At 39.5% G+C, this 20,984-nt stretch overlaps 1 protein-coding gene across 6 annotated transcripts; it reads left to right on the top strand.

Annotated features, from left to right (window-relative positions):
• Positions 1-17,057: 17,057 nt before the first annotated feature.
• Positions 17,058-20,821, top strand: LOC103492035 (pentatricopeptide repeat-containing protein At1g08070, chloroplastic-like). 6 transcript variants are annotated; one of them, XM_051081180.1, is made up of 4 exons: positions 17,060-17,521; positions 18,287-18,453; positions 19,014-19,349; positions 19,455-20,821. In XM_051081180.1, exons 2-4 carry the CDS (start codon positions 18,327-18,329, stop codon positions 20,624-20,626), a joined length of 1,635 nt encoding a protein of 544 aa, XP_050937137.1. In that variant the 5' UTR covers positions 17,060-17,521; positions 18,287-18,326; the 3' UTR covers positions 20,627-20,821. The 6 variants fall into 6 exon arrangements, 5 of the variants coding, with proteins under 5 accessions (XP_050937137.1, XP_050937136.1, XP_016900885.1 ...); XR_007818917.1 differs by lacking the exon at positions 18,287-18,453 and having other exon boundaries at positions 17,058-17,521; positions 18,807-19,520; positions 20,200-20,821; XM_051081179.1 differs by having other exon boundaries at positions 17,061-17,521; positions 19,014-20,821.
• The last annotated feature ends 163 nt before the right edge of the window (positions 20,822-20,984 follow it).

Genomic DNA, 20,984 nt, shown 5'->3' with positions numbered 1-20,984 from the left:
GACCACACAGTCCTCAATAGGTGGTGATCCCGAAGGACACCCATGCAGGTACGACTCTAACAGATTAAGCTAACAGGTACCCTAATTGCAGTATACATACACATGGCATCAGCATATAACATGTCACATAAATCATCTCTACACTCTCCGTCCCGACATTCGTCGTAACCATAACAGCTCTTGCCACACATAATAGATTATAGCATAACTATATCGTCATTTACATCATACTAACGTTTATCTCAGACAACGTACAGTCTAATCCTTAACATGAAAAATCGGGGCATACATGGTCTCATACTTCTAAACATGAAGCTAGTAGTAGAATCTCTTACCTGGAGATCTACTTGTCGAGTCCTAACCGCGAGGCAGTACGCTTTCCAAGCGACGAAGTCCTAACTGTTTGATATGCCAAAATTCGTAATTAGGTCGCCAACGACTATCGGTTCAAGACTCATTTGAAATAACTTACCCTAGAGAGGTTGCAGTGCTCGAGCCCCCCTGCTGAAGAATTCCCGCGCTGCAGCACTTACTTGGTCCAAGACGTCCCTTAAGGAAAATAACTAAATTTTAGTCCCAATTTAATTTAATTGACGTCCGAAGCATGGAGTCTTACTGGGAAATGCCACAATAATTAATTAAATTACCAAAATCTAGGTGGATGGAGCCAATTTGGTCTTGGCGGCTCGGCTGGAAGAAGACAGGGACCGGCTCGGCTTGGCGCAGGCGCGGCTCGGCTCGGTACAGGAGGCTACGCGTGCGGCTCGGCTTGCAACAGGGAGGAGATGCGGCTCGGCTTCGCGGAAACGCGCGGCGCGGCTTCCCACGCGGACGCGGCTCACACGCGGAGAGGGCTGGACGCGGCGCGGCTTCGGTTTCGGCTTCGGACGCGCGGGCGTGGAGCGGCTCCGGGTTCGTTCGTCGGCTGGAGGCACGCGCGGCGGATCGGCTTCGAGTGGCGGCTGCGGGAGACGGCTGTGCGCGGATCGAAGCGGCTCCCTTCGGCTCGATCGGAGCGGCGCGGCTGGCTGAACTTCTCAGATCGACGCGGCGCGGCGAGCTTCGGCTGCACAGATCGGCTTGCTCGATTTTTCCGACGCGGCTGGAAGCTCGGCGGCGGCTCGGTTTCGACTTGCAGGCGCGCGGCTGGTTGGCTTCGGCTGTCTCGGCGAGTTTCGGCTGCGCTGCGTCGGATCTACGCGGCGCGGCGTGGCTGGCTGCAGATACGGCGCTCGGCTGCGCGGATGAGGAGCGGCTCCGGATTCGGCTTGCAGACGCGGCGCGGCTGGGATGGTGGTTCGGCTCTACTACGGCCGGCTCCGAGGGTTATTTTGCAGCTGGCGGCGGTGGCGTGCGGTGGCGTGCGGCGGCGTGCGGCGGCGGAGAGTGGCGGCGGCTAGGGTTTTTTTTTTCTTCTTTGGGGAGATGATGAGTCTCACATTTCCCAATGCCTCTTTTTAAAAGAATTAAAATAATAAAAGAAATCCCTAAACCCTCTTTTCTCTCTCCTCAATTAAACCACCCTTGACCCTTTCCAAGGCAATTAATTTATTTGTTAAGCCATTAATTGATTATTTCACCCCCTAACTTCAAAAATTAATATATAAAAACCTTAGTTTAATAATAATAATAATAATATTAACCACACTTAATATTAATATTAATGGTCAAAACAACAAAGGAAAACCAAATTGTTGGGCGTTACAATCTTCCCTCCTACAAAAACTTTCGTCCTCGAAAGTTCTAATTCTCGAAAAGCTCGGGGTGCTGGGCTCTCATGTCCTCTTCTTTTTCCCACGTAGCCTCTTCCACTCCATGGTTCTGCCAAAGGATTTTGACCAGTGGAATTTCTCGACTGCGAAGCTTCTTGACCTCCCTTGCCAGGACCTCGACAGGCTGCTCCTCGTAGCTCAAGTTCTCGCTAATCTGCAGTGGCTCGAAGTCCACCACATGTGTTGGGTCTGCGACATATTTCCTCAGCATGGAGATATGGAATACGTCGTGCACTGCAGCAAAAGATGGGGGTAGCGCCAAGCGGTAAGCCACGGGGCCAATCCGCTCCAATATCTCGAACGGCCCTACGAAGCGTGGACTCAGCTTCCCCTTCTTCGCGAACCTCAGAACACCCTTCATGGGTGCAACCTTCAGAAAGACCATATCTCCCACTTCAAACTCGAGGTCCTTACGTCGTACATCAGCGTAACTCTTCTGTCTGCTCTGGGCTGTCAGCATACGAGCTCGGATCTTCTGTATGGCTGCGTTGGTCGTCTGCACTAACTCGGGGCCTAGCATCCTCTGCTCTCCAACCTCGCCCCAGCAGACAGGGGATCTACAGCACTTGCCATACAGAGCCTCGAACGGTGCCATACCGATGGTAGCCTGGTAGCTGTTGTTGTAGGCAAACTCCATCAGATGCAGATGGGAGTCCCAACTTCCTGAAAACTCTAGTACGCAGGCTCGCAGCATGTCTTCCAAAATCTGGTTCAATCTCTCTGTCTGACCATCAGTCTGAGGGTGGAATGTCGTGCTGAAGTCCAACCTCGTACCTAATGCGAGTTGAAGTCCTTTCCAGAACTTCGATGTGAAACGGGCATCTCTGTCTGAAATGATGGATACGGGTACTCCATGTAGTCTCACAATCTCTGTCATATATAGCTGCCCCCACTTACTGGCAGTGTAAGTGGATTTCCCTGGCACGAAATGGGCCGACTTCGTGAGTCTGTCGACCACAACCCAGATCACCGTGTAGCCCCTTAGGGTCTTGGGCAGTCCCGTAATAAAATCCATCGACACACTCTCCCACTTCCACCCTGGCACACTCAAGGGTTGCAACAACCCTGCTGGATGCTGCCTAGGTGCCTTCACCTGCTGGCACACCAAGCATCTACTGACAAATTCTGCCACATCCCTCTTCATGCCCCTCCACCAATAGACACTCCTTAAGTCCTGGTATATCTTCGTACTCCCAGGATGCATGGTAAACGGGGAACTGTGAGCCTCAGTCAAAAGCTCCGTCATAACTGCGCTGTCTTCCGGCACACACAGGCGTCCCTCAAACATAAGGCCATCGTCAGAGGATATGGAGAAGTCTTCACCTTGCTCTGTCTCTACCACACGACGCTTCTCTGCCAAGTAAGGGTCATTCAGCTGAGCAGCAATGATCTTTTGCCTCAAGGTTGGCTGAACTGCCAACTGAGCCAACTGTGCGGTAACCTCACCTACTGAGACTGCAATCTCGGCTCTCTCAAAATCCCTGAGTAAGGGGGTCTGCTTGGTGATTAGCGCTGCTGAATGTGCCACTTTCCTACTCAGCGCGTCAGCCACTACATTTGCTTTGCCTGGGTGGTATAGGATCTCGTAGTCGTAGTCTTTCACCAACTCGAGCCACCTCCTCTGCCTCATGTTCAACTCCTTCTGAGTGAAGAAGTACTTCAGGCTCTTATGGTCGGTGTAAATCTGAATCTTCTCACCGTACAGATAGTGCCTCCATATCTTCAGTGCAAAGACTACAGCTGCCAACTCCAAGTCATGGGTAGGGTAGTTCTGCTCATGGATCTTCAACTGGCGGGAGGCATAAGCAACTACCTTACCTTGCTGCATCAGGACACAGCCCAGTCCCTTCTTGGAGGCGTCACTATAGATTACAAAGTTTCCCGAACCATCGGGCACTGTCAGGACCGGTGCAGTCACTAGCTTCTGTTTGAGCTCCTGAAAGCTCCTCTCGCAGGTTGGGCTCCAGACAAAAGGGGTTCCCTTTCTGGTCAACTGGGTCAACGGGCTGGCTATACGTGAGAAGTCTTCCACGAACCTCCTGTAGTAACCTGCCAAGCCCAGAAAACTTCGAATTTCACTAACCGTGGACGGTCGAGTCCAGTTGGTCACTGCTTCAATCTTTGCGGGATCTACTGAAACTCCCTCACTGGAAACCACGTGGCCAAGAAACGTCACCTTCCTTAACCAGAATTCACACTTGGAGAATTTGGCATACAACTTGTTGGCTCGAAGGGTCTCCAAAACCTGGTGTAAGTGCTTCTCGTGCTCCGCCTCAGTTTTTGAGTAAATGAGGATGTCGTCAATGAAGACTATGACGAACGAGTCTAGAAAGTCCTTAAACACCCTGTTCATCAAATCCATGAATACTGCAGGAGCGTTAGTCAAGCCGAAAGACATCACAACGAATTCGTAATGTCCGTACCTCGATCGAAAGGCCGTCTTGGGAATGTCACCGTCCCTAATCCTCAACTGGTGATAGCCTGATCGCAGGTCGATCTTGGAAAAGACAGTGGCTCCCTGCAACTGATCGAACAGGTCGTCAATCCTGGGCAAGGGGTAGCGGTTTTTGACCGTCACCTTGTTCAGCTCTCGGTAGTCAATACAAAGGTGCATCGACCCATCCTTCTTCTTCACGAACAATACTGGGGCTCCCCAAGGCGACACGCTGGGCCGGATGAAGCCTTTGTCCAGCAACTCCTGTAACTGGACCTTCAACTCCTTTAGCTCGGCTGGAGCCATTCTGTAAGGGGCCCTCGAGATAGGGGCAGTGCCCTGCTCTAACTCGATGGCGAAGTCTACTTCTCTGGGAGGCGGAAGTCCTGGGAGTTCGTCTGGGAAAACGTCGGGGTACTCCCTCACCACTGGTTCAGACGATAGGGAAACTTCTGGCTCTCTAATATCCACTACGCTTGCCAAGATGCCCCAAGTTCCCTGGCTGAGTAGTTTACTAGCCTTCATGGCTGAGATGACCTTGGGTATACATACCATGCCTGCCCCCCTGAACTTGAAGCTAGCCTCGGAGGGAGGGTTAAAGACAACTTCCTTGCCAAAACAGTCTATATTTGCATGGTTGGCTGACAGCCAATCCATGCCTAGTATCACGTCAAAATCCTGCATGTCTAACACTAGCAATGTCACGTCTAACATACGATTCGCTATCTCTACCCGACATGCCTTTATTTGTTCTTTGGACAACAGGACCTCCCCCGATGGAGTAGAAACCAACAAAACACTACCCAAAGGCTCTACCTCCAAACCCACATGCTGAACGAAAACGGAGGATATAAACGAGTGGGATGACCCTGAGTCAAATAGCACAAAAGCATAATGCCCCAAAATTGGGAGCGTACCTGTCACCACTGTGCCAGCTCGCTCGGCCTCCTGCCGGGTGGTGGCGAAAACTCTCCCCTGCTGGGACGCAGAAGGCTGGGGCGGTGTCGTCTCAAAGGGTTTCCGAGGACACACATCAGCAGTGTGCCCCGGCTGTCTACATCTGAAGCAGACTCCACTTCCAGCTAAGCAACGACCTCCGTGGACTCTCCCGCAGGTAGTACAAGCGGGTAGCTCTCTCAGAGTCCTCCCGGCTGCTGCAAGCTCCCGTCGGTGTCTCTGGAAGACACCTCCTGACCTCAGTGTTCGCTGCGGTGCTACGTCAGGCTGCGTCTCAACCTTCCTCTTCTGTCCCAAGGCTGACCCTCTGCCGGCAGCCTTAGACGAATCGGCTCTCTCAGGCAGGCTCAAATCCAGTGCTATACGTAGTGCATCAGCATGCGTGGCTGGACGGAGGGCTCTGACAATGCCCTGAAGGTCTAGCCTGAGTCCTCTAACGAATTTCTCTGTCCTGGCCGCCTCATCCCTTACCATGTCGGGAGCAAAGCGGGACAGCATATCGAACTCGGCGTCGTACTGCTCCACCGTCATGTCGCCTTGCTCCAAGTTTAGGAACTCTTGCAGCTTGGCGTGCTTCACATTGGCAGAGAAGAACTTAGCATAGAAGTTCTCCTTGAACTGTTCCCAGGTTATTTTGCTGACATCGCCCCCCAGCATTCTCTCAGCGGTCTCCCACCAGGCGGTACCCCTGTCCTCCAAGAAGAAGACTGCACACTGCACCTTCTGGTCTTCTGGGCACTTCATGTACCGGAAAATAGTCTCTATGGACGTCAACCACATTTGGGCCTTTGTGGGGTTGTCCATGGATCCGTCAAAGGTCTTAGGATTATACTTCCTGAAATCCCGTAAGTGTTTCGCCTCGGCCGACAGTTGAACTGGTACTGGTTGAGCTTCCTCAGGGGCTGGAGGAGCGACGGCCTGGGCCTGAACAGGGGCGGTCTGGTTCTGCTGGGCGGCAAGGAAAGGCGCCAAAGCAGCTTGCAGCATGTCCTGATAACGCTGCTCCATCGCGGCGAGGTCCGCCTGGGTGACCGGTGCGTTTGGGTCGACTGCCGGTGCAACAGGTGGCGCCTCCGGCTGGCCACGACCGGCTCCTCTGCCTCCCCTACCACCTCCTCGGCGTGCACCCCTACGTGGCGGCATTCTCCCTAAAATTCACCAACAAACTTTTCACCACAAGAACTTAACACCTTATTTCTAGGTCTTAGACTATTCAGGCAAAATTGTAATCTTAACATTAGCAAGGCTTTAGACATACCTGGCGAGTGCCGAAGGACCGTATAGCCATAGGGTGAAGTAAACCAAAACAAAAAAATGACTTACATCGTAGGTCAGTCTACAGAACCTAAAACACTGTGCTCTGATACCAACTGTAACGACCCAACTCCTTATACTGAATCGAAGTCATTACCAAATATAGAACAAGTGGTTTAAGTCATAAAAATTTTTAAAACGCATACGGTTTAAGAAATTTCATTTATAAAATTCAAACAAGGTAGTCATGCAAAAATGTAAAAGCGTTCTGAAGTCCTACTCGGGCCCTATCTACATAAAAGATGGTAAGTGATGAAAAGTACTCAAATTCAAATGCGAAAATCTGAAATAAGAATAAGCGGAAGCGGTAGTCCCTATGGCCCTTCACGGTCTCACTTCGGGTCGCTCGCCAGCTTGCCCTTGCCTCGTCCTCTACCTGAATACATGAAATGAAGAGAGTGAGTATAAAAATACTCAGTAAGGGACCCACTACTAGTCCCACTAGGTGCCTGTTAGCTTCCTGTTAGAGTCCTGATAACTGATACCCAATCTCTGGCACGTTCCCGAACACGTGCAATCATGCGCTCCTGTAGGAACGTAATTCTGGTCTTCGGTGCCCCGGGGGACACCTAGGACAGTCGGGATGCGAGGACCCCGTCGAGTCACTCGAGTCACATCTATATCCATGCTAGACTGGTGTCCCGTCGGACCACACAGTCCTCAATAGGTGGTGATCCCGAAGGACACCCATGCAGGTACGACTCTAACAGATTAAGCTAACAGGTACCCTAATTGCAGTATACATACACATGGCATCAGCATATAACATGTCACATAAATCATCTCTACACTCTCCGTCCCGACATTCGTCGTAACCATAACAGCTCTTGCCACACATAATAGATTATAGCATAACTATATCGTCATTTACATCATACTAACGTTTATCTCAGACAACGTACAGTCTAATCCTTAACATGAAAAATCGGGGCATACATGGTCTCATACTTCTAAACATGAAGCTAGTAGTAGAATCTCTTACCTGGAGATCTACTTGTCGAGTCCTAACCGCGAGGCAGTACGCTTTCCAAGCGACGAAGTCCTAACTGTTTGATATGCCAAAATTCGTAATTAGGTCGCCAACGACTATCGGTTCAAGACTCATTTGAAATAACTTACCCTAGAGAGGTTGCAGTGCTCGAGCCCCCCTGCTGAAGAATTCCCGCGCTGCAGCACTTACTTGGTCCAAGACGTCCCTTAAGGAAAATAACTAAATTTTAGTCCCAATTTAATTTAATTGACGTCCGAAGCATGGAGTCTTACTGGGAAATGCCACAATAATTAATTAAATTACCAAAATCTAGGTGGATGGAGCCAATTTGGTCTTGGCGGCTCGGCTGGAAGAAGACAGGGACCGGCTCGGCTTGGCGCAGGCGCGGCTCGGCTCGGTACAGGAGGCTACGCGTGCGGCTCGGCTTGCAACAGGGAGGAGATGCGGCTCGGCTTCGCGGAAACGCGCGGCGCGGCTTCCCACGCGGACGCGGCTCACACGCGGAGAGGGCTGGACGCGGCGCGGCTTCGGTTTCGGCTTCGGACGCGCGGGCGTGGAGCGGCTCCGGGTTCGTTCGTCGGCTGGAGGCACGCGCGGCGGATCGGCTTCGAGTGGCGGCTGCGGGAGACGGCTGTGCGCGGATCGAAGCGGCTCCCTTCGGCTCGATCGGAGCGGCGCGGCTGGCTGAACTTCTCAGATCGACGCGGCGCGGCGAGCTTCGGCTGCACAGATCGGCTTGCTCGATTTTTCCGACGCGGCTGGAAGCTCGGCGGCGGCTCGGTTTCGACTTGCAGGCGCGCGGCTGGTTGGCTTCGGCTGTCTCGGCGAGTTTCGGCTGCGCTGCGTCGGATCTACGCGGCGCGGCGTGGCTGGCTGCAGATACGGCGCTCGGCTGCGCGGATGAGGAGCGGCTCCGGATTCGGCTTGCAGACGCGGCGCGGCTGGGATGGTGGTTCGGCTCTACTACGGCCGGCTCCGAGGGTTATTTTGCAGCTAGCGGCGGTGGCGTGTGGTGGCGTGCGGCGGCGTGCGGCGGCGGAGAGTGGCGGCGGCTAGGGTTTTTTTTTTTCTTCTTTGGGGAGATGATGAGTCTCACATTTCCCAATGCCTCTTTTTAAAAGAATTAAAATAATAAAAGAAATCCCTAAACCCTCTTTTCTCTCTCCTCAATTAAACCACCCTTGACCCTTTCCAAGGCAATTAATTTATTTGTTAAGCCATTAATTGATTATTTCACCCCCTAACTTCAAAAATTAATATATAAAAACCTTAGTTTAATAATAATAATAATAATATTAACCACACTTAATATTAATATTAATGGTCAAAACAACAAAGGAAAACCAAATTGTTGGGCGTTACAGGTCGATTCAAGTCCACCTCAATCTCGATCCAAACTCCATCCAAAGTCAATTAATGACCAACCCCGTCCAATCCAACTCATTCATATATTGTATTGGATATGGATATCTTTTTTTTACATTAACCTGTGGGTCGACCCATCTGAGTCGTATTTGGATCGAGCCTTTGAGCTGGCCCAAAAGCCCAATCCAATGTTTCAAATTGTTTTATATAATTATTAATATTAATGGATAAGTATTACTAGATTAGAGTTTTGTTATAAAGAAAACAAATGTATTTAAATTTAACTACCTACACGTGCATTAGAAAAGAAAAAAATAATGAAATGACAATTATTTAATTAAATAATGTGTGTAGGGAGTTGGAAGGAGAAAACTATAATTAGTCATCTTATTTTTGTCCCACAGTCCAAATTTTAAAGGAATAATATGATTTTAGACTCATTAAATAAGTTTTTTTTTTGTTATAAAATAAAAACAAAAAAAGTTAAATAAGAACAATGAAACAACACAAAAAAAGAATAGAGATAACAATTGAACTCAATTGTGGTGTAACTTATAAAAGCACCACGCACCTCTATTTATAGGACATTTCATGGTGTATGTTACATTATGAAATTTAATGGGATGAATGTTACAACATGGAATTGAATGAGAGTTATATGAAAATTGGTAACCTATATAGGTTATGGATATCTACATTTATAATATATAATTATATTTACAATACTCCCCCTTAGATATCCATATTATATAAAAATAAAATGTCTTGTTAAAATCTTACTAGGAAAAACACTTCGATGGGGAAAAAAGTTCTAATGAAGGAAAAAGAGTACATCATTTTTATACATTAATAACTGACTCATTAAATAAACTTACTAAGAAAAGCCAATGGAAAAACTATAGTCAAGGGGGAAATTTTGCAATATTTTTATTCCTTAAGAGCAATATTTCTACTACTCCTTATGAATATATCACTTGAGTTCTCTAAGTCGTCGCATTCCAATGTTGTGCACCAGTTTTTCAAATGTTGATGTGGGTAATGTCTTTGTGAATAAGTCCTCCAAGTTGTCTTTTGAATAAATTTGTTGAACATTGATGTCACCATCTTCAAGGTCATGTGTATAGAAGAGTTTTAGTGAAATATACTTTGTTCTATCTCCTTTTATATACCCTCCTTTGATTTGTGCTATACATGTGGTATTATCTTCAAATAATATTGTTGGTAAATTTTTACTAAAAGACAAACCACATGTTTCTCGAATATGATGAGTCATTAACCTCAACCATACACATTCTGTACTAGTTTCATGAATTGCAAAAATTTCTGCATGATTCAATGAGGTGGCTGTAATGGTTTGCATTACAGATCGCCAAGATATAACAGTTCCTCCACATAAACAGATAACCTGTTTGAGATCTTGCTTTGTGTGGGTCAGATAAATATTCAGCATCTACATAACCAACTATATCAAAATTTGATTTGTTTGAATAAAACAAACTCATATCAATTGTCCCTCAAAGATAACGAAATATCTGCTTAACTCCATTCCAATTCTTTTTGTTGGAGAAGAACTATATCTTGCTAATAAGTTTACTGAAAATGTTATATTTAGTCTCATGTTATTAGCAAGATACATTAGTGCACCTATTGCACTAAGGTGTTGTACTTTAGAACCAAGTAATTTTTTATTATCTTCTCGAGGTTGAAAGATATCATTTTTCACATCTAGTGATTGAACCACCATTGGAATGTTCAATGAGTGTACTTTATCCATGTAGAATCTTTTTCAAATCTTTTCTGTATATGTCGACTAATGAATAAAAATTTTATCGGCTAAATGCTAGATTTGCAAGCTAAGGCAAAATTTTGCTTTGTCAAGATCTTTCATCCCAAATTCTCTTTTAAGATATTCTATTGCCTTTGAAAGCTCTTCAGGAGTTCCAATTATATTTAAATCATCAACATATACAGCTATAATCACAAATCCTGACTGTGATTTCTTAATAAAATCACATGGATAAATTGGATTATTTTGATAACCTTCTTTCAATAAATATTCACTTAAGCAATTGTACCATATTCGTTCTGATTGTTCCAATCCATATAATGATCTTTGTAATTTGATTGAACATAATCATCTAGAGTTTGAATATATGATTCAGGTATCTTAAATCCTTTAGAGATTTTCATATAGATTTCATTTTCCAAAGATCCATACAGATATGCTGTAACTACATCCATAAGATGCATACCAAGATTTTCACATACAATTATACTAATTAAATATCTTAATATAATAGCATCCACCACAAGAGAATATGTTTCCTCATAATCAATGTCCGGTCTTTGAGAAAATCCTTGTGCAAAAAGTCGTGCTTTATATCTAGTGACCTTATTATTTTCATTTCTTTTACGCACAAATACTCATTTAAATCCCACAAGTTTTAAATCTTTAGGTGTATGAACTACTCAAAAACTTCACGTTTCATAATTGAGTTGATCAATTCTGCTTAGATGGCTTCTTTCCACTTAGGTCAATCCTTTCTATTTTATGACATTCGTCAACAGATTTATGTTCATAATCCTCATTTTCATGAATGATATTTTGTGCAACATTATACGCAAAAATGTTGTCCAAAACTACATCAGTTCTATTCCATCTTTTTTCTGTCATGGTATAATTTATCGAGATCTCATTATCATCTTCATATACTTGAGTATCTTCAACATTTTTACTATTAGTCGTGTCTAGGACTTTTTCTTAAATGTTTCTATTGTCAATTAAGTCATTTCAACTATTGATCACTTTTCTTTTTCGATGGTTTTTATCCTTTGGACCTATTAGTCTACCATGTTTTTGGCGCAACGCTGATTCATTAATTGTATTAATTTGCTGAGTTGGAATTTCAATTTTAAAGGGAGCATTTGCAGCTAAAATATATGACTTGGTTATTTTCTTAGTATCTATAAATGCATCTGGTATTTGGTTTGTCACTTTGTAAATGAATTATCTTTTGAACTTTTAGTTCACATTGCTTTGTACGAAGATCTAAATGAGACAATAACGATAAATTCCAGGCAATTTCATTTTCCAACTTCTTAATTTCTCCCCTCTAATGTTGGAAAAGTTGTTTCACTAAAATGACAATCAGCAAATTGTGCAATAAATACATCCCCTGTTAGGGGTTTAAGATATCTAATAATTGATGGGGATTCAAATCCGACATATATTCCTAACCTTCTTTGAGGTCCCATTTTAATACGTTGTGGTGGAAAAATTGGAACATATACTGCACAACCAAAAATTCGTAAGTGAATTTTGTTCCTCTAGGCAAAATAAGGTTTAATTTGCTTTACCAAAACCTTCAATCAAGTTTGCAAAACCTGATATTGTATTGACATTTGCTTTAAGCATTGTCAATATAGAAAAATATTTTTTACTTTTAAGTATTCAAACATAAATCTTCATTATTCATCTTGAGTCAGCTAAAATATGAGAAATGTCCATAACTCTTCATTAAAAAAAAAACAATTACAATAAGTCTCTTGGTAAAAAAAAACTAACCTTGAAATGTAAATAATATAAATAAACTGGTAAATATTAAATAGAGAAATTAAAATATAATGCAAATATTAGTTTTGGACATTATCATAATTAAAAGAAGTATTTGCTACCCCTTCACTAACATCAGTTTTCTCTTAAAGAGATTTAAAGAAGTCAACAACATCAAAATGTGTCACGTTGGAAGGATCAAATACTTTATCTTGATAGGAAAATTTTACTTCCACATTCTTTCCTTTTTCCTTCAATGAGACTTGATAGGACTAAATGCTTAGATGTACAACAAGTACAAGTTCAATGACCATTCATACCACAACGGAAGAATTGATTTTCACCACTTTTAAGTTTCTTATTTTGTGGAGTCTTCCTTCTATGATTATCATTTGTGGTTTTCTTGAAATCTGAATGAATATTACCACGTAAAGTATAATAACTTATTCCTCTACCACGACCATGCCCTCTACCACGACCTCGACCTCGACCATTATTATTTAAAAATACAGCATTTGCTTCAGAGAATGATGTTGCTTCAGTTGGTCGAGATTCATGGTTTTTCATTAATAACTCATTATTTTGTTCAGCCACAAGAAAACATGATATGAGTTCACAATACTTTTTAAAACCTCTTTCTCAATATTGCTACTGCAGAAGAATATTCGAGATATGAAATGTTGAAAAAGTTTTCTCTAACATATCTTCGTCAGTAACTTTTTCCCTGCATAACAATAATTTTGAACAAATTTTAAATAATGCAGAATTATAATTACTTACTGATTAAAAATCTTGCAACCTTAAGTGCATCCAATCATATCGAGCTTTAGGAAAAATTACACTTTTTTTATGAGCATACCTTTCTTTTAAACTTTTCTATAGTTTATAGGGATCTTTTACCATAAGATATTCAATCTTTAGTCCCTCATGAAGATAATGTCGAAGGAAAATCATGGCTTTTGCCTTTTCTTGACTTGAAGTCGTGTTTCCCTTTTTAATCATTTCTTCAAGATTCATGACATCCAAATGAATTTTAGCATTAAGCACCCATGATAAATAATTATTACCATTGATATCAAGAGCTAGAAATTCTAATTTAGTAATACTTGACATAGTAAAACTATAATAAAGAACAAAGAAACAAATTTCTAATAGAAATTTAATAAACATGTCAAACATGCATTCTAAGACAACTTAGATAAATATTATACTATGCACATGATACAAAAATCAACGTGACTAAGATATAATAATTCAACATTACAAATAAAAATTACATATACATATTATGGAAAATTAACAACAATACACACCAAAAATATTAATTTTACAATATACTTAGATAAATTGATAAAAGCATTTAGATCATAAAAACAATTACAAAACTTATACTACTAGAAAGTAGACAACTAAATCATAGACACAAATCATAAATAACCCGTATACTATACATAGATCTTAAAATAAATAAAATAAGAACCAAACGTAAACAATCACATAAACTATAAAGAAATTAAGATTAACTAAACCAAAATCTTATCATGAACTAACAATATTTTTAACAAACAATAATCATGTAAACATAATATGTAAAATTACAACATACAATAAGTATAAAAGATTACATTCTCAAACATTTAAACTATACATGGTTTATATATAGATTATTTCATGCAATGTTCACAATTACCAAAACACAAAGAACAAACTAATACTATAGCCTACCTTTTGGAAATGATAAAATTGTATAACCTCGTGTTGATAACGTGTTATAAAATAAGAATAAAGAAGCTAAATAAGAACAATAAAACAACACAAAAGAAGAATAGAGAAGAGAGGAAATAGAGAACAATTAAACTCAATTGTGGTGTGACTTACAAAGGCACTACCATCTTTATTTATAGGACATTTCATGGTGTAAGTTACATTATGAAATTCAATGAGATGAATATTATAACATGAAATTAAATGAGAGTTATATGAAAATTGGTAATCTAGGTAGGTTATAGATATTTATATTTATAATATATAATTATATTTATAATACTGTTAAGTTTCAAGGTTTTTAAAATAAAAATAAAAGTAAAATCCAAGGGTTAATCTAAGCTCAATCTAAAGGGCTATTCCAAGCCCATTCCAATTTTGACTCATTCATCAGGGTCTATGGATTGGACTATGGATTTAATTTTAGAGGTTTTAACTAAAAGAGCCTAACTAGCATAGTATATACTTGTGGTTGTTTAACTATTGTACTTTTCTTTAAATGGTACCACGTACTTTTCCTTCCCGACTTTAGGGTAAATAGTTAGTGTTCCTTTAAATGGCGTTTCCAAGACTTAAACAAAGGATTATACCCTCTCTATGGCACAGAGGGTTTCTGTTTAGTGATTAGACCATAAACAGATTGTTTATTAGAAGAAAACTAATATTTAAGGACTAGAAGTAACCTAGGGTTCAATGGTAATTTGACCGAATTGGTGTCACGAACATTTGTGAAGGACTAACTTATTATTTTTAGTATATATCCATGGACACAGAAATATATCTATAGTAAGAAGAGTTCAGTGGTGAGTCTTTACTGTTATTGGTTTATATCTGTGGACATATAAATCTTTATTATATAAATTTAATTTTGAATATGATTTAAAATTAATTTATGAGAGAATAAAATATTTGAATGATTTCAAATATTAATTTAAGGTGAATTAGATTCATATTAAAATTATAGATTAAAATTTAATGCATATATGATACACCTTAAAATTATAGATTATAGAAGAAATTTATATTTGAATATGATTCAAATTCGGATTAAATTAAATATAACATATTTAATTTACCAACTAATTAATTAATAGTTTAGGTTAATTTTATGTAATTAAGTCTAATTTAATTAAATTCAAATTATAAGTTATATAAAAGATATTCATTTAAATATGATTTAATTAATTATTAATTTAATTTAGTGTAATTTAATTTAAATCAAATTAATAGGGAACGTGAGTGGTTTTCTCACATATCTCACTATTCTCTCGTACTTCCTCTTCTTCGATCTAAAGAATAGGGGAGATTTTTTATAGAAGACAAAGGTGCTTCTAAATTCGGTAACCCTTGTATTCTCTCCAAGAAAAATCTTTCCTAAAAAAATTCCTTTTCAATTTTGGTTCCCATAAACCAAGATCTCTAGCTAAATGGTAGTGACCAAATTTGGTGATTGATAGATACATACTCGTTAACGACATAAGTAATTATTTTCTCTTTTCTCTATTTTTTTTTATTTCTTTTAAAAGCATGTTTAGCCTCATAGAAATCAGTTTTCGTACGTTTGCCAATGCACCAACATTCTTAAAATTCCAATTAAAATTGAGTTAAGTTCTGTTTAAAACTTATGTTGTAGGACTCTTACAAAATGATGGACTTGAAAAGCCACGATCATGTAGTTCATCTCTCTCTACAACATATTGGAAAAAAAATACAAGATTGATGATTGATTAAAAACAAAGATAATATTAGCATAAGTATAATAAAAAGGAATAATAATAATAATTGTATAACAATTATCATAATTTTAAAATAAAACATAAAAGAAAAATTGCAGAAGAAGAAGAGAAGGAAAACACCGTTGATGACCACTATTGTGAAGAAAATCGGAACCAAAGAGAGAGAAATCGAAGCCGTGCAAAATTTAGAAGCGACAGATGCAAATTTAAAATATTAAAAAAAAAGGATCGATTTTATGAACTTTTTATTTTATTATACACACTATACATATTTCAGTGTTTTGTTGTACTTATGAAAATTAACCCTTACAAAATCTATTTTTAAAATCCATTTGGAAATTATGCTAAAGATTTAAAAAACAAATTACTTAACAATTTGGTGTAATATTATGGGTCTTTTCAAAAATATAAAAAGCGGCAAAATATTTACCTTGTATAGAACAATTCGGAAAATGAAAAAAGTCCGGAGGTCCACCGTGTAAAACCCGTCAACAATATGCCTAATATATTTGGTAACGTAATTTACTATTTAGATTTGACTACACCATCGTTTATATTAAAAGAAATTTCAAATTTTGATATAGGATTGTTTAGATTTGGCTACATAATCGTAGATTTGCCTACACGATCGCCCCAAATCTAAACCACGATTTTTTTTCCTCAAAATTTGGTATAAACGATTTTTTTTTCTCAAAATTTGGTATAAACGATTTTTTTCAATATTTTTTATAAACGATCCTTTAATTTTGGTTACTCTATTCTAATTTAAATGCTTAACTAATTTTTCGTTTGTCTAAAAAAGAAAAGAAGAAAGACTTATACACCATCTGTTTAAAAAGAAAAGAAGAAACAGAATGAAAAAAAAGACTTATACACCATCTATTTAAAAAGAAAAGAAGAAACATAATGAAAAAAAACAAAAATAAAAAAAAAATAGATTTGAGTCGAATCTAAAAAAAGAAATATGGAAAAAGATAATAAAAAATCGAAGAAAAGAATGGTTAGAAAATATCTAACTTTTGCTATAAACTAAATATTTTGAGTAGTTTGTTATATTTTAGAAAGTCTCTCCTAATGTTAAAAAAATATAAGAAGATTACATACAAGAATTAGTAAATGTGGATTCGTTTCTATAGTTATATTTCTTAAATATTTTTAGATTTTCCACGTCCCTTTCTTAATTTATATTTTAGATTAAGATTAAGAAGAAAAAAAAAATAGATGCCCTACTTTCACCATCTTCTTCCTCCTCCTATTAGAGCCGTCGACCACCGCATCTGCCGTCTTGTCTTTTCGCCGGCGACGAGCAGCAGTCTCGATAACAGACTCAGGCCACCATTTTTCGCGTCTCATACGATTCATACCGACATGCTCTTCATCCACGTTCGACACCGGAGCTAGCCCACCCCGTTAACACCCACTTCCAACAAGTTTTAAAGCACTTTTTCTTCTTCGTTTGAGACTCCAGCGTGATGCGTCACGTTTTCGATGGCTGGTCATCTTGCAGCAACTTTTTGACTTGGACTTAGGCTTTTGATTGCTATTCCATTGGCTTCAAATCAGTTTACTTTAAGCTCCATATCTGTAAGTTCAGAGTTTTTCGGTCACCAATCAGCAAGGTTCCGACCCTTTTCGGTAAGAGTCGGCAAGGATTATTGCTATAATTTCTTTTTCGAATTGGATTTAAGTATTTGAAGATTCATATGAGCTATTGGAATTCGTTTGTTGTTCTGTTTGGGTATATTACTAACTGTCTGACTAAGATTCAGCAAGGTTGAACACATTTTGGACTAATTCGGACTTGATCAAGATGTCTTAGATCAGTTTTTGAACCATGAAAGTTTGTTGGGCGTAGTTCTGAATTAATTTGGAGTGATCAATTGAGGTTTATGGTGGATTTTGGATAAGTATATTACTTTTGAAAATCCCAGTGTTGATTAAGGTTGAGATTTATCATTTAGGCTTTCTAAAAGTTGGTATTTCTTCAAGTAAGTGGAATTTTGGATTGAGAATTATATGATCGTCGAGCTAAATAGTTTCCACATCCCTTCTACAATGTAAATTTTGATAAAAATATGTTTTAGTTGGCTGTTGAGATAAGTTAAACGGGTATAGGTGTGTTTTGGATGTTCGAGAGCATGTTTTACACCATTTGGAATTGAATGAATATGTTTTTGGATGTTTTAAATGTTTTCCTATTAGAAAACATGTTTTATGTGATTGTGAATCAACTGAAAGTATGTGTTATATTTTTAGTTGATTTTGTCAAGTAAAAATTTGTGATTGTTTTGAATGATAGTTGAGAGTGTTTTGACTTAAGTTGAAAGTGTTCATGTTTTGGATTTCATGAGTTCGGCTGCTGAAATTGTTATTTGAAACTTTAATGAATTATTCGATTAGGGTTATCCAGATATGCCCATTTTTGTGCTTTGGGGATTCAATGGTATTTTGTTGTAGCCAAAATTGGAATTGGCAGTACACACTTATTTGTGAGAAGATACATTTTTGGGGTTCTACATTCTTTGGAATCAAGATTCATGTTTGTGTTGTACTCACATGGCCTCACAGTTAAGTAATTTCTGTTGTTCTCGTTGGTTGTTAATCAACGTTTGCTAGCATTTGAAAAAAAGTACGAAGTTATATTTATTAAAAGTTCTAGAAGTTTATTTGAACGTTTTGATTTTTTTTTTTGAAAGACCTGGAAGTTTTCGCTTGAAACATTTGGTGTTGAAGTTGTATTTGCTTGGAAGATCTTCAATTTTAAAGTATTGTTTCTAGCAAGTTTTAATTGAGAGTTCTACAATGTTTTGTATTTTATCTTCAAAAGTTTTGAAAGACAATGAATTTCAATGGCTGATATGGGAATTGCTTATTGAATATTTTTGTACTCGTCTTTTATTTTTTTCTAAAATGCTTTCAGATCAAGGATGAGGTGAGGTGATAGATTGAATGAAGTGAAGTTTTATGGCATGGTGCAGGAGATCAAAGGATGTTTACCTTAGGAATTGATAGTTTTACTCAGAAATTATTTATAATAAGTTGCTTCCGCTGAAGTGTGTAAGTTTTAGAAGCTTCCATTTGCTATGTTTCTTACATATTTTTATAATAACTGTATTGGAAAATACAGGCGGTTATAAGTGTTCAATTCATCATTTCCAAGTTCTACACGAATGGTTGAGCAATAGCATGCCATTGAAACCTCTGAAACCCTCAATTTCATTTGCTCAATTTACTCAAATCCATGCCAAACTCCTCACAAATCCAAAACCCCATATTTTCAACCCTTTGCTCGGTTCTTTGGTAAACTCCATTTCCCCTGAAAATGGTCTCTTCCTCTACAACCAAATGCTTCACTACCCATCTTCCCACAACCACTTCACCTTCACATATGCCCTCAAAGCCTGTTGCTTCCTTCATCAAACCCAAAAGGGCCTCGAAATCCATGCCCATCTCATCAAATCAGGTCATCTTTCTGACATCTTCATCCAAAATTCTCTGCTCCATTTCTACATTCTCCATGGTGATGTTTCTTCTGCTTCTCTAATCTTTGATTCCATCCCTAACCCAGATGTTGTTTCTTGGACTTCAATCATTTCGGGTTTTTCCAAGCTCGGTTTTGAAAAAGAAGCTCTGGGTAAGTTCTTGTCCATGAATGTGAGGCCTAATTCTACTACTCTTGTCACTGCTTTATCTGCTTGTTCTAGTCTTAGACGTCTCAAGCTTGGGAAAGCTATACATGGGCTTAGATTGAGGACTTTGAATGAGGAAAATGTTAGTTTGGAAAATGCCCTTCTTGATTTTTATGTTAGATGTGCGTATTTGAGGAGTGCAGAGAATCTGTTTGAAAAAATGCACAAAAGAGATGTAGTGTCTTGGACGACAATGATTGGGGGCTATGCACAGAGTGGATTGTGTGAAGAGGCTGTGAGGGTATTTCAAAACATGGTTCATGCGGGAGAGGCTATACCCAACGAAGCCACTCTAGTTAATGTATTATCTGCATGTTCTTCCATATCTGCTCTGCATTTAGGTCAATGGGTGCATTCATATATCAATTCTAGGCATGATGTGATAATTGATGGAAATGTTGGAAATGCTTTGATTAACATGTATGTCAAATGTGGCAATATGGAAATGGCAATTTTGATCTTCAAAGCTATTGAGCATAAGGATATCATATCATGGAGTACAGTTATTAGTGGGTTAGCCATGAATGGCCTGGGAAAGCAAGCTTTTGTTCTCTTCTCACTCATGTTAGTCCATGGAATTTCTCCAGATGACATAACATTTCTTGGCTTGTTATCTGCTTGCAGCCATGGTGGGTTGATCAATCAAGGCATGATGGTGTTTGAAGCCATGAAAGATGTTTATAACATTTCACCTCAGATAAGGCATTATGCTTGTATGGTGGACATGTATGGAAAGGCTGGGCTATTAGATGAAGCAGAGGCTTTCATAAAGGAGATGCCTATGGAAGCTGAAGGCCCAGTTTGGGGAGCTTTGCTTCATGCTTGTCAAATTCATGGGAATGAGAAGAAGTATGAGAAAGTTAGGGAATGTTTGCTTGGAAGTAAAGGGGTTACAGTGGGAGCTTTTGCTTTGTTATCAAATACTTATGCTAGTTGTGATAGATGGAATGATGCTAATGATGTTCGAGTTGCCATGAGAAGTAGAGGGTTGAAGAAAATGGCGGGATGTAGTTGGATTGAATTGGTCAATCCTTCAAATCCTGTAGGTTAAATATAAGAGAGATGGATTAAGTTGGGGTGGGAGATTGAACCCTCCAACTGGTAGGGATGGAGGTCATGTTAATATAGTCGAGATAAGTTCATTTTGACATATGTAGTAAGTTATATTTTTTTTGGTTAAATTGTATGTGTCATTGTATTTTTCTATTGTACATTTTCAAGTCGTATAGATTAAAAATTTTGAAAATATTTAGGGCAAGGCAAATTTTTTTAAGTATAAGCTAACATAAAAAAGAGATAAACTTTGAAGACAATATCTAACAATCAATTGTCTATATTGAGAGTTATGATATGAATCGGGAGGAAGAATAAGCAAATAGAGAAATTAAAGACCACTACACTCATGGTTT

The sequence above is a fragment of the Cucumis melo genome, chromosome 2 (assembly GCF_025177605.1).
Source record: "Cucumis melo cultivar AY chromosome 2, USDA_Cmelo_AY_1.0, whole genome shotgun sequence".
Lineage (NCBI taxonomy): Eukaryota > Viridiplantae > Streptophyta > Magnoliopsida > Cucurbitales > Cucurbitaceae > Cucumis > Cucumis melo.
The sequence above is the reverse complement of the archived record's forward strand: the minus strand, read 5'-3'. Positions and strand labels throughout refer to the sequence as shown.